This window comes from Aspergillus thermomutatus (genome assembly GCF_002237265.1).
Source record: "Aspergillus thermomutatus strain HMR AF 39 chromosome Unknown NODE_447, whole genome shotgun sequence".
NCBI lineage: Eukaryota > Fungi > Ascomycota > Eurotiomycetes > Eurotiales > Aspergillaceae > Aspergillus > Aspergillus thermomutatus.
In genome coordinates, this window is record NW_020798497.1 from 1 (window position 1) to 13316 (window position 13316).

Here is a 13316-nt window from a genome sequence, read left to right on the forward strand (position 1 = left end):
ATAATTGAAGACACAGATTTTGGGTGTTGCGAGGCTATTATGTGTATGTTGACTTATTGGAGAACTAGTTTTTTGTTGTTTGTTTTTTTTGTCGGACAACCCCACCCCCCACAACAAACAACGAGGGGTTGGGCGGCGGTGGGGGATTTTAATTTAAATAGAACCCCCTCCCCTCCTACAACGTGATTTTTTTTTTTAATAATTAACGGTTTTTTTTTTTTCTTTTTTTTTTTTTTTTTTTTTTTTTTTCGTCCTTTTTCTGTGCTCTCTATTTTTTTATTTTCTCTCTTTTTTTCCCTTTCCATTGGGTTCTCTCCTACTCTTCACTCCATATCTTTGTCAAAACTAATGAGCTGTTGATTGTTGATTGTTCTTCTTTGCTCCACTTGCTCTCCGAACCATTGGACTCGTTCCCTATATCTATCCATCGTTCTTCCCTACTCTGTCCCCGTCTCTTCCTCTTTGTCCTCTTCCTCTTCCTCCTCCCTCCATCCTCTGCTTCTCCCATGTCCCCTACTCCCTTTCTGTCCTGGTAATTCCTGTGTATATCTCGATTCTAGTTTAATCTCATCCTTCAAGTCTAGTCTAGTCTGCTATCCTCAACCCTCCCTTAGTGATTGTGACGACAGCGACACCATGGCGGCCAAGAAGCCCAACATCCTCTACATTATGGCGGACCAGATGGCCGCTCCCCTGCTGGCCTTCCATGACAAGAATTCTCCTATTAAGACTCCCAATTTGGACCGTCTGGCTCGGGAAGGTGTGGTGTTCGATTCCGCATACTGCAACTCCCCGCTGTGTGCTCCCTCGCGCTTCGTCATGGTGACCGGTCAGCTCCCGTCCAAGATCGGCGCCTACGACAATGCCTCAGACCTGCCCGCCGACATTCCCACATACGCCCATTATCTGCGCCGCGAAGGCTATCACACCGCTTTGGCTGGTAAAATGCACTTTTGCGGACCCGATCAGCTGCATGGCTATGAGCAGCGACTGACCAGCGACATTTACCCCGGTGACTATGGTTGGTCGGTCAACTGGGACGAGCCGGTGAGTGACCTTGGCGTCATGCTCGTAGTACACAACACTAATTGAGCAGGATATTCGTCCGGACTGGTATCACAATATGTCGTCTGTGATGGAGGCAGGTCCTGTCGTGCGCACCAACCAGCTCGACTATGATGAAGAAGTCATCTACAAGTCCACGCAGTATCTCTACGACCACGTCCGTCACCGTACCGACCAGCCCTTCTGCTTGACGGTGTCTATGACCCACCCGCACGATCCCTACGCTATGACCAAGGAATTCTGGGACCTGTACGAAGACGTTGACATCCCGTTGCCGAAGACTCCTGCGATTCCTCATGACCAGCAAGATCCCCACTCGCAGCGGGTCCTCAAGTGCATTGACCTGTGGGGCAAGGAGATGCCCGAGGAGCGCATCAAGGCCGCGCGCCGCGCCTACTATGCCGCCTGCACCTACGTTGACACCAATGTCGGGAAGCTGCTGAAAGTGCTGGAGGACTGCGGTCTGCGCGACGACACCATTGTCGTCTTCACCGGGGATCACGGCGATATGCTGGGTGAACGAGGCTTGTGGTACAAGATGGTCTGGTACGAGAATTCGGCGCGTGTGCCCATGATCGTGCACGCCCCCAACCGCTTTGCTCCTAAGCGCGTTTCGGAGAACGTCTCGACGATGGATCTGTTGCCGACCTTTGCCGCGATGGTTGGAGCACCGTTGGTCAAGGAGCTTCCACTGGACGGTGTGTCGCTGATGCCGTACCTCACTGGCGAGGAGGGTGTCAAGACCGACACCGTGCTGGGCGAGTACATGGCCGAGGGCACCCAGTCTCCCACAGTGATGATCCGTCGCGGCAAGTGGAAGTTTGTCTATTCGCTGATCGATCCTCCCATGCTTTACGACCTCGAGAACGACCCGGAGGAGAGGGTGAACTTGGTGGCAGGACTGACTGAACCGTCGCAACCCTCCGCCGTCAAGACTGCCCTGCCTGATCAGCTCAGGCCTACGGGTCTACCTACACCGGCTTACACGCCGGCGGAAACTCCTCATGCGTCCCCAGTACCCCAGCGCGCCAATTCATCTTTCCCGTTTCCGACTCCCCCGCGCACCCCCAGTCCCGCCAAGTTTCCCGCAGCGCTGCCTGAAACCACCGATCCAGCCACGCTGCTGGCGCACTTTACTGAGGAAGTGCACGCTCGCTGGGATCTGAAGGCGATCCGAGAGGACGTGCTGCGGTCGCAGCGCCGGCGTCGTCTAGTGTACTCGGCTTTGATCCAGGGCACTCCGGCCATCTGGGACTATGAGCCTCGCATTGACCCTAGCAAGCAGTATGTGCGCAACCGGGGCAAGGGGGCTTTGGACGATGTCGAGTTTATCTCGCGCTGGCCTCGTGTGTTGCAGCAGGCCGCCAACGCCGTGGGTGCGAGGGTGTAAGCCTCCATGCGGCCCAGCATATGACTGCAACACATCTGACTTGGTGCTTGATTTGAAAAGAATGATTTTTTGCAAGATTTATCTCGGCAACTGATTTTCGGTTTATTCTTGCTGCTTGTTCTAGCGCGCGTATACCCGGGCTTTGTTGCATTCACGGTTCTTCGCTAGCGATTTGAGAAAGCGTCGGGTTCGTCCATTCGATCCGGAATTCATGGGTCTAATTTGGTACATAGGATCGTTTTGGTGTATTTAAGTACTTACAGACTGTAACTAGGTATAGATAATTGAATATCTCCATGACAGAGGATGTGCTATGAGACATGGGATGATTATGATGTCATATTTTGCATCACCTCAATCCCCCGCTGCTATCTTGACCTTGCTCAACAACGTACCTCTCTACCTCTCTACCTCTCTATCCTACAGTTCAGACTACTCCTGGCTTTGGAGTATTTCTCCTCTCTCCTCAAACTCCCGGGAATCGAACTCGGCATTTGCTCCGCCGTCTCCTCCCCGCTTCATTCCCCGGTTGACTCACAGCAGCCGCCCACACTTTCCCCTCACCACAACTTCCATCGCATCAACACCGCTCCAGCTCCAGCTCCAGCTCCAGCCAAGGACAAACAATAGCAAGTGCAAGCAAGCAAGTACACCAGAAAATGCCCTCCAAACTCACCGTCGCGGTCGCGCAAGCCCGCACCCACACCACCACCCAGGCCACCCTCACCGCGCTAGCCCGCATCGCCCACCACGCCCGCACCCGCGGCGTCCACCTCCTCCTCTTCCCCGAAGCCTACCTGGGCGGCTACCCGCGCACCTGCGCCTTCGGCTGCGCGGTGGGCTCGCGCGCCCCGCACGGCCGCGACCAGTTCCTCGCGTATTTCCGCTCGGCGGTCGATCTGGGCGATACGCCCGCGGGCGCGGGCGACGACTGGGTGGCGCGCCGGCTGCCGGTGGCGGAGGGGCGGAGCGAGCGCGGCGACGGGACACGCGAGGAGCTGGAGAGGGTGGCGCGCGAGACGGGGGTGTTTCTCGTTGTGGGGGTGATTGAGCGCGCGGGCGGCAGTCTGTATTGTTCGGTGGTGTATGTTGATCCGCTGCGCGGGTGTCTGGGGAAGAGGAGGAAGGTCATGCCTGTATTTCCTCCCTTGCTTTCCTTTCCTTCCTTGCTATTCTTAAAGTTGAATTGGGGTGGGGAGCTGATGGTGGTGAACGGTGATAGACAGGAACGGAACGCCTCGTCTGGGCGCAGGGCTCCCCCTCCACCCTCAAGGCCGTCACGACGCATCTCAACGGCGTCCCCGTGACCCTCGCCGCGGCCATCTGCTGGGAGAACTACATGCCCCTCCTGAGGCAGAGCATCTACTCGCAGAACGTGAATATCTATCTTGCGCCGACGGCCGACGCCCGCGAGACCTGGCTGCCGCTTATGCGGACGGTCGCCTGCGAGGGCCGCGCGTTCGTGCTCTCGGCGAATCAGTGCGTGCGGTATAGTGAGTTGCCGGAGTGGGTGACGGGTGCGCCGGGCCCGCAACAAATGCAGCAGCAGGCGTCTGCCCGGACGCAGGCGGCGGCGCATCGCAAGAAGCATTCCATCACGGCCGAGGGCCCGCATGAGATTGTTTGGCCCGAGGGGGAGAAGAAGGCGGAGGCGGAGGCGGAGGCGCCGGTGGCAGCTCCTCCGACTGGTGTTGTTCCTCGTATGTTCACTTCTTACCGACTAGAACAGACTGACATGACTGACATGACAGATGGCGATGATTTTGTCTGCCGCGGCGGGTCGTGCATTGTCGGTTGCCAGGGCGAGGTCCTCGCCGGCCCGATCTGGGAGGTCTCTGCGGATGATGCGCCCGACTCCGCCGTGACGGCTCGCGCGGCCGCGGACGATGCCGACGGTAATGCGGTCGGGGATGGGCTGCTGGTGGCCGAGATCGACCTGGAGGACTGTGAGCGCGGCCGCTTGGATCTGGACGTCGCGGGAAGCTATTCGCGCAACGATGCGTTCAAGTTGACGGTCGAGGGGTTGGACCTGAGCCCGCCTCCGTTCTAAATTGGGCAGGCAGCAGACTACAGTGTACAATGGATGTGTACAATGGACTTGCGTAAGATCATAATTAGGATTCATGAATTCATACGTCATATCAAATATACAGGCGCCTTGACCAATACATTCGTAGGCCCCCTCCCGCGTACCTCCGCGCTCAGGAACGAGGCAAATCGGATCCGGCCGCTGCTTCGTTCCTCCACCGGGTCTTTCATCTCCTTGCTGCCGTGGCTCGCTTCGACTGCCGGGGCCTGCCGCTTGCCCATCAACGTGTTGAAAACCGACCTCATGCGCTGTTCGCGCCCGGGGGTGGATCCCGCCCCGGATGCCCCGTCCATCGAGTTGCTCCCGCCCGACGGGGGCACGGCCTCGCCGTCGCCATCCTCGCCAACCCCATCATGAGCGCCCTCGTGCTCAATAGAGCCTCGCGCGGGGGGCATCTCGGGGAGCGGTTTCACATTCGTCAGCGGCGGCAGGCCCCCTTCGATCTTCATGACGGCCTCGTTGACCAACGTCCCCGGCATAAAGTACTCGACGCAGATGTCGCGCGACTCTAGCGGGATCTTCTCCGAGATGCCCACTGCGTTCTCCACGATCATCCGTGCGCCGTTCTCCAGTCCCGGCGGCGGCGGCTCACACAGGTTCATCTCCAGGCACGCGACGAATTTTTCAACCAGGTGGTTGATGAGCTGCGCCCGGTTTTCGTCCGCGGCTTTGCCCTGCAGGGAGTCCGTGAGGCCGTCGAATGTCGTTCGGCGCCAATTCGAAATCCGCGCGATCGCGTTCTCGCGATCCTCCTCCGTGTAGGTCTTGGTCTGTTGCCGGCGCAGATTCATCTCGATGCTCTTCAGCTGCATGCTCAAGTTAGGTTCCAGAGCTGGATGGAAATGCCGCTCAAAGATCTCCTCCACCAGCCATCGGCTCATCGTCGCTCGGCCAATGGCCGTCATTTCCTTCATGCCGGTCGTGTGTGCGTCCTCATTGACATGGCCAGCCAACCAGGTGGGTAAGCTCTTCCAATCTTTCCGGATGGAAAAGGCCAGATCCTTGATGGCGCCGTCAAGGCGGGCGAACCGGTTCGCGTATTCGTTGTCATCGAGGACCGTGCGGGACACGGCCATGCGCTGATGGGCCACGGTATTCTGCAGTTGCTGCACCTGAGCGTCTTTCTCGAAATAGTACCGTTTCACTTTGGAGTACTTGGCCTCTACACTCTGTCAGTACATCTCCTCAACCCTGGGTGTGAAACCTTACGGAGTTCATCATGCTTTTGCAGCAAAGCTCGCACATCGATCTCGCCAGGATCATCTCTTCTGCTCGAATTGACCGGGGGTGTGCTGCGCCCTGACTCGGTGGCGTTCTGTTGACTGCCACCAGGGAAGGACGGATGGCCTTGAGGCTGCGTCTGCGGTGGACCGGCCGGACGGTCCGACGATGAAGCCATGCCGCTCTGGTGGGCGGAGGATGGGTGCAGATCCGGTTGATGGGAGAATGGGGGCAACGGAGAGGGCGGCCCCAAGGACTGTCGCGATGGAGGTCGTGCACTCAAGGGAGGCTCCACTTGAAGCTGCGAAATAGGCGAATGTTGCTGCTGCAGATGTGTCTGTGACTGATTCGAAATGACTTGGGGAGGGTCTACAGGTTGTCTGGAAGCCGAGTCAACAGGCGACGAATTGTATAATTTCTCGAGAAGACTAGAATCGGTGTTGGATCGCTGGATGGAAGGCGGGTGCTGCGGGGAACGGGGAGGTCGTTGGTGAGCTGACGCCGTGTCCTGTTGCATGAGGAGAGACTGTGAGCTACTCCGGTTCGGGTCTACCACATGGTCCTCGGGAACGGTCTCGGACGAGGAATGGTGATTGATATTTCGGTTACTTGTTTTTTGATGATCGCGATGGGTTCGATTGGTGTCTAGTGACAGTTGTTGCTGATGCCGTCGCTGGCGGGACGATTGCGACGAGGCAGTGCCTTTAACGGACAGGCTGCGTTCCAGGAAGCCTGTCGATGAGGACGAGGAGGAATGTAGGCCGAATAGTTTCCTGCGGGACTTTTGTGGCGGATCCTGCTTATTGCTATCGTGAGAGTTGGGGGCCAAAGCCGGCTGCTCAGAGGCCCTGTCCACGTTGGGAGACGAGGACCAGGACTGATCGGGAGGGTCAGCATCGATGAAGTGAGCAGCAGCTGGTGAAGCGGGGGTCGCAAGTACCGAGTTGGGAAGAGTGGGAGAGTGATGGCTTTGCGACCGAGTGATTGTAGGCTGATACGGAGGATGCTCTAAAGGGTTTTGATGATTGAGCTGATGATGATGATGTTGTGGTTGTGGTTGTTGTTGAGAATACGAGTTGTCTGGCTGATCGGAAGGCGAAGTGGGGAGGCGCACGTCGGAGAAGCGCTGATAGAACGCAAGATCTTCAGGAGGAACACGAGGCGACGGAGCGGTGGACGGAGGGGATACGGTCAGTTGCTCGACAGAACGAAAGGCGGGAGATGCAGCAGGCGATGGGGACTTGTGTTTTTTGCGAAACAAAGGCATGGAGAGTGGGATGGATGAGATGCGATGGAACGCGATGATCCTCCCAAGAGGACGAAAAGGAGGGGAGAGGAGAGGGGCGATGAAGCATCAACAACAACACAACTGCAACCACTAGACAGCAGATAATTCTGATGATGATGCTGAGGATGAATGAATGAATGGAATCGATGGAAGAATAATCACACTGGAATTTGTTGTTGGTTTTGTTGATGCTATAAATAATCCACCCGAACACGAGGCGATGCTCACAAAGAACAAGGCTAAATCGATGATATCCAATGAGATCAAGTATCAAGGAAACGAGATCATCGCTGCTTCATTTTAAAAGGATCAGGTCGCTCTCACTTGAAAGTGGTAAGCCTCTTTGCGATCCAAATACACCACTTGTCCTCCCAAACCCGCCTTCTGCATCTCCTTCTTGAAGTCCTCCAGCGGACTCGCAAACACATTGTAATCATCATAGTGGATCGGAATGGTCAGATCAGGCTTGATCAGGCGCACCAGCTCTACGCCCTGTTCCGCATCCATCGTCACCATCATCGTCATCGGCCACATGTTCGGATGAGGCACCGTCGTGCCTCCAAGATGGATGAGCATCAGGTCGATCTTCTGGCCCGCGAACCGCCGTGGGATCTCCTTGAGATCATCCACCATCAGCGTATCGCCGGAGATGTAGATGCGATAGCCCACATCGAAATCGGTTTGCATGGTTTGGGTGCTGCCATATCCTAATTCAACCATCCATCCGTTGGTGGGGGGAATCTGGATTGTCAATTCATTGTTACTGCATGTCAGAACGATGACTTACTGCCGACACGAACTCGTTCAATTTCTCCACGACCTTGTTGGTCGGGATGTGTTTGCCTGGCATCCCAGTCACTCGTATGTGTGGCTGTTTGGTTTGCGAACTGTCGCATTTGACATTGACCATCATCTGCTCAAATGGCTCGAGATCGAACACTTGCTGGAAGGAGTCGGACCCCTTGGACGTCAATATGGACTTGGCATGGCTTGTGGTGATAATAGGCAGGTCTCGCCGAAGGGAGGCTTCGACTTTCTGGTCGAAATGATCTCTGCAATGGTCAGTCCACCTGATGCACCGGTTGGGGAAGGCAGTATACCCATGATAGTGAGATAAAAGAACCAAGTCGATTCGAGGCAGTTCGTGCAAGTCAACCGCAGGATTTGTTCGACGGGTAGCAGTCACCCCAGGACCAAGATGAACATGATCCCCCGCATGAAGGAAGTTTGGCTATCTTGTTAGTTTCATGGCCAAGGTGTGAACGGGCATGGACCAACATCGGTCATCAACCTCAATCCCTCCCATTCACTAGCCAGATTAGCATCTCATTGATATGAGGCAAGACGCTACTGACAAGATCGTCGTCGCCGTCCCAACGAAATAGACCGATGCATTTTCTCCTCCGGCTCGGGAAGGATTTGTCTTGATGCTTTTCGCCTCGGGAAGACTTGCTGGAAGAGAAGTAGAAGGGGAATCACGAATTGGGGGGATGTTCTGACGGGGATCAATGGATAGATGCTTCATACTGACGGAGTATATCAGCTGTGAGTACGGTGAATGATGGAGAATCCGACCATCTCTACCTTCTTATTCATCTCGAGGATGAGTCTCGTATACATGACGTCATCCCAACAGCAGTATCAACCATCAGGAATTAGTATCATTCTATCGCTGTTCTGCTGTTCTATATGAGGATAATCGCTGCTCTGAGCCAAGGATACATACCATAAGGGAAGTAGAGGCAGCCATGGTGGAATAATTTCCCTCCCAAGGATTGACTTAATCAGTCAATCTACCCAAGACCTACTTATCCTTGGGTAGATAGCTTCGGGTATCCCTAAATAAGTAATTAAAGAAGTCTTACCTTGGTTTCTTTCACTGGACCCTAAATGGAATGCCCATCGGCCTATATCTCATTCCCTGTCACTGTCAGAAATTCATGCTCTTCTCAACTTTCTCTCCCTTTTCCACCCTTCATCTTCTCCCTCTTTTAAAGAAGCCACAATGGAAGATCAGATCCGGCATAGCATTCCCTTGGCTGAGTCCATTCACCATTCAGCATGCAGATTCCAAACTTGGCCAGAGCTTTGCACACAGATCCGAAGAGAGGTTCTTCAAGCACAATCCTCAACTGAAATTGCGTACACTTCGGTTTGCCCCGACTGGGGCCCATTGATTGTCGACTCGCTAGACAACAACGAGGACATGGAAAGCTTGAACGCCGCGTAAGTGACAGTGCCAATCATCTCTATGTTCCTTGCTAATCGTGCTCGGCTCAGCATCAACTACAACTCTGTTACAGAGACCTTGCTTATCAAAGTCAGGCCTAGCCCTCTCCTTGGATGTCATCTTAACTGGATTCGTATGGAGGAATGCGACTGGCGCGAGCAGAATCTTGTTACGGATGGTGACCTCCGTCTTCTCCGAGTGTCGGTAAACGCTCGTCAGATCTCGCTATGGATTGTATGGTATATGAATGACATTGCTAACTCTGGATAGCCCATAAGCGATTCAACGCCCCGTACTCGAATTCTAGGAAGATACCCAACTTCTGTATGAGGCCAGGCAATCAATACCACCCCTCATTCGTAATCGAATGCGGAGATTCCGAGTCTAAAGAGCAGCTCATGGAAGCCATGAGACTATAGCTTATCGGTGCCCGTCCATTTGTGAAGGTCGTTGTGATAATCCAGTATGCTCGCAAAGGCAACACCAATCAAGTGGAAGGCAAAGCTGAACTCTATGTTGGAGACGCAAATGGCAACCCAGCCCTCCAGCAAGAAGCAGTGGGTTGTCTTCCCTTCCTATAGCTGACCAGGACTCACCATATTATAATAATAGACCATCTTTCCCGCAACTCAGTCCGAGTGCTCACTTGGGATCAATGCCGGAGATCTCTTCGGCCCAGTTCTCCCCCAGGGTCTGCAAGCCAACACTGTCCTCCCCTTGAGCATCGAGAACCTTCGAAATCAGGCTCGTGATGCAATGGTGCACATGAACATGGTGCCTGCAACTTAGCAAAGGAATATGTTGGCTTAGCTTCATGCTCAATCATCGGGAAAGAATTTCTCTGGTATTAGCAAATGGCACTATCTCCGCGAATATCAAATATATATCCTGGGTTAGGAGTGTGATATAAGGTTATAAAAGTGAGGTCATGCATATAGAATGATGTGATGCGCCAATCCCTTACCGCAAGCAGTTAATATGGTTGATGAAGCGGGATATCAAATCCTACCTAAGTATTAGCTGCATGACATGATGTCACTGACTGACGAGAGCGTGCAGGAGACGATAAATACTCGACGCCTGTCCCTTGGGTGCTGCCACATTGTTGAGGAGCACAGTCAAGATGGGTGCACTCAGTGAACTTTCAGGGGATCAGTCCTCGGCCAATCCTCGGACAATCACGCAGCGCTTCAATTATATTGCTGAGCAACATCCTGCCAGCGTTGCTATCGTCTGCACCCATCAACCTCCCGACCTGTACGGGTTCTGCAGCTGTGCTGGGGACGAGACTGAAACCCCGTATCTGCGATGGACCTACGCTACTCTTCACCAGGCGGTGCGCAGATTGGCAAACAGCCTCAGAAATCAAGGTCTGGCACCCGGCACGCCCATCTTGGTTTTCTGTGAGAACCAAATTGAACAGGTGGTGGCTGCACTGGCGGCTTTCGCGGCAGATTTGATCCATGTCCCTGTGAGCCCTGCGAGCTTACTGCGCGCTGAAGATGTGCAACACATGGTCAACACAGTCATGGAGTTTCAGGAACCAAGAATGGTCATCATAGCCAAGGATGAGAACACAGCAAGAAAGATTGACGAGAAGCTGAACATACCACCGAATACTCTAAAGATCTGCTGTCAAGCCCACCCTGTCAACGAGTGGATATGCTTGCAGTCATTTTTCGATGACCCAAGTGACCCCCTTCGCCCCCTTCAAACAGAGCAGGCAGTCTTCTTCACCAGCGGCTCCACCGCCCTTCCCAAGGGCTGCTTAATCAGAGCAGCCCGATGGTTCGACGTCCTGATACCTTCTCTGAGTCTAGGATCAACAGGTCCCGGAAACAGTGTTGCAATACCGGTCCTGATGAACCATGCCTTTGGATTCATCTGCACTATTCTACCGCTACTCCGCGGCGCAAGCGTGGTCTTCGCGGGCTACAAATTCAAGCCCCAGAAGACGGCAGAAGCTTTGCGACGAGAAAAGAGTACACACGCAGCGATGGTGCCAACGATGGTTCGCAGCTTAGCCGAGATCCTGAACCAGCCAACCCATCTGCAGCAGGTCACGTTCGCTGGAATGGCCATGACACCTCAGGTACTGAGACAATGCCAGGAGAGTCTTGGTAAATGCAAAGTTGAAAATTTCTACGGCATGACAGAGGGGGTGTTTGTCTCTACCGGAGCCGTGGCGGACCCAAATGTTATTGTCAAGGGATACGACGTGGCAATCGGTAGGCCGGTGCATGGGTGCCATATTCGTGTATGTGCCGAAGGAGAGCAAACACCTTTGAGTCGAGGGACCGCGGGTCATTTGCACTTTTCGGGACCCTCGATGATCAACAAATACCTTGGCAGTCATACCGACGATTTCTACGAAGTCGACGGCCAGGTCTGGTTCAAGACAGGAGATCAGGTTATCCTGGACGACGACGATCGGCTCTACTATGTAGGACGTTATAAGGACATGATTGTTCGCGGTGGAGAAAACATCTCTTTGTCCAAGATAGAGGCTATTCTCTCTCAGTTGCCCGAGTCGCATGCTCTGCAGCCTCAGGTGGTGGCCGCACCGGATCCGATTGCTGGAGAAGCGCCGTTGGCAGTCGTCACGACTGACATCGAAGATCAGGAGCTAGTGAAGCAAATGAAGGAGACGGTTAGGTCTTCTTTGGGTTTGAAATACGTTCCCCACAGCTTCGTCTCTTTGCCAACGTTGGGTCTGGATGATTACCCTCGAACAGCGGTAGGAAAAGTCCAGAAGATGAAGCTCACAGAGATTGTTCGCAATTCTTACCAACAGTCTCAAGCCGAGGATATCAAGCAGTCATCAGATTCTCTTCAACAACAGATCCAAGCTGTATGGGGCCGTGTCCTGGGCATGCAGACCGACAGCATCGACATCCACGCCCCTTTATCTCTGTTTGCCGACAGCATCACCCTACTCACCGCACGCGATCGAATCCAAAAAGCGACTGGAAGGAGTGTGCCGCTGCCACGGTGGCTTGATGCAACTACCATTGCAGAGCAGATCACCCTACTCCAGAATGGCAGTGACTTCAAGGAAACCCTAGCAGCATCAAGACCGGAAGAACAGCAGCACGGCCCGCTCAAAGTTGGCGATATGGTTCATCTGGGAGGGGACGACGACGCATTCACCAAGACCAGAACAGCAATAGAGAAGATCCTCGAACCGCATGATCTCACCTGGGATGATGTGCGGCATGTTACGCCCTGTACGGACTTTGTTCAGGCCATTTCCAGGTCGCAAGTCGTCAATACATGGAATATCCGCACATCGATTCTTTCCAAGGGTGCCAGCGTTCAGGTATGTCTTCTATAACCATTCAGGTATCTTGTATTGAGTCAGTCACAGCAAGCAAGGACCGCTCTCAAAGCAACGCTGGCACACCATCCATTAATGCTCGCTTTTATGGCCATTGACCTGGATCTCCTGGGCCCGGAGTTAGGCCTCTATGTGATCATCCGCTCGGAAAAGTTCCTCGACCAATGCATCCTGGATTACAAGACCGTGGCTACACGGGATGACCTTCGCTCCATCACCATGGACTATCCCTTTCCAGATCACACTCTGCTTCCAGGCCCGTTGTTTCGCGCTCTGATCATCTTTGTCCAGGAGACCAACTCAGCGGCTATAATCACAAACAGTGAGCTTCAGACCCCAAAGTCAAGCTCCAAAGTCAAGCTGGCAGTTAACAATGGTCTAGCCTCGCACACCGTCGTAGATGCCATCTACCACCGACTCTTCAACGAAGACCTTGACCGTGCTCTAGGTGGCCAATCCCTCGAGCCGCACGTCCCATTCACCACTTGGGCAGACTCCTACCACGCCCTGCGCCAGTCCCCCGCGGCAGAGACATCCATCAACTTCCACGTCGACTACCTCCGCGACCTCCATCAGCACCTGCACGCCCTCTGGCCTCATCCAACCTATTCCCTGTCCGTCTCCCCCGAGCGCGCCACCCACGACGGCCACGTCCTCATATTCCCCGCCCCCTCCATCACCCACCTCCACCAGAAA

General features: G+C 54.2%; 6 protein-coding genes across 6 annotated transcripts; 4 read left to right on the forward strand and 2 right to left on the reverse strand.

Annotated features, from left to right (window-relative positions):
- Nucleotides 1-636: 636 nt before the first annotated feature.
- Nucleotides 637-2455, forward strand: CDV56_100203 (putative choline sulfatase; the record flags this gene model as incomplete). Its single annotated transcript, XM_026753822.1, has 2 exons — nt 637-1047; nt 1097-2455. The coding sequence occupies 2 exons, from the start codon at nt 637-639 to the stop codon at nt 2453-2455; spliced, it is 1770 nt and encodes a 589-aa protein (XP_026609662.1).
- Nucleotides 2456-3114: 659 nt separating this feature from the next.
- On the forward strand, nt 3115-4505 carry CDV56_100661 (nitrilase; the record flags this gene model as incomplete). Its single annotated transcript, XM_026754280.1, has 3 exons — nt 3115-3591; nt 3678-4155; nt 4207-4505. 3 exons carry the CDS (start codon nt 3115-3117, stop codon nt 4503-4505), a joined length of 1254 nt encoding a protein of 417 aa, XP_026609663.1.
- Nucleotides 4506-4591: 86 nt separating this feature from the next.
- Nucleotides 4592-7032, reverse strand: CDV56_100894 (uncharacterized protein; the record flags this gene model as incomplete). The annotated part of the gene is made up of 3 exons (XM_026754513.1): nt 4592-5706; nt 5754-6733; nt 6839-7032. The coding sequence occupies 3 exons, from the start codon at nt 7030-7032 to the stop codon at nt 4592-4594; spliced, it is 2289 nt and encodes a 762-aa protein (XP_026609664.1).
- Nucleotides 7033-7362: 330 nt separating this feature from the next.
- On the reverse strand, nt 7363-8578 carry CDV56_101329 (MBL fold metallo-hydrolase; the record flags this gene model as incomplete). Its single annotated transcript, XM_026754948.1, has 3 exons — nt 7363-7794; nt 7841-8105; nt 8409-8578. 3 exons carry the CDS (start codon nt 8576-8578, stop codon nt 7363-7365), a joined length of 867 nt encoding a protein of 288 aa, XP_026609665.1.
- Nucleotides 8579-9058: 480 nt separating this feature from the next.
- Nucleotides 9059-10072, forward strand: CDV56_101571 (uncharacterized protein; the record flags this gene model as incomplete). The annotated part of the gene is made up of 4 exons (XM_026755190.1): nt 9059-9279; nt 9334-9517; nt 9703-9840; nt 9896-10072. The coding sequence occupies 4 exons, from the start codon at nt 9059-9061 to the stop codon at nt 10070-10072; spliced, it is 720 nt and encodes a 239-aa protein (XP_026609666.1).
- A 334-nt stretch (nt 10073-10406) lies between these two features.
- CDV56_101753 (uncharacterized protein) lies at nt 10407-12602 on the forward strand (the record flags this gene model as incomplete). The annotated part of the gene is made up of 1 exon (XM_026755372.1): nt 10407-12602. A coding segment is annotated over one exon (2196 nt), but the record flags the coding sequence as incomplete, so codon positions are not given.
- Nucleotides 12603-13316: the final 714 nt, after the last annotated feature.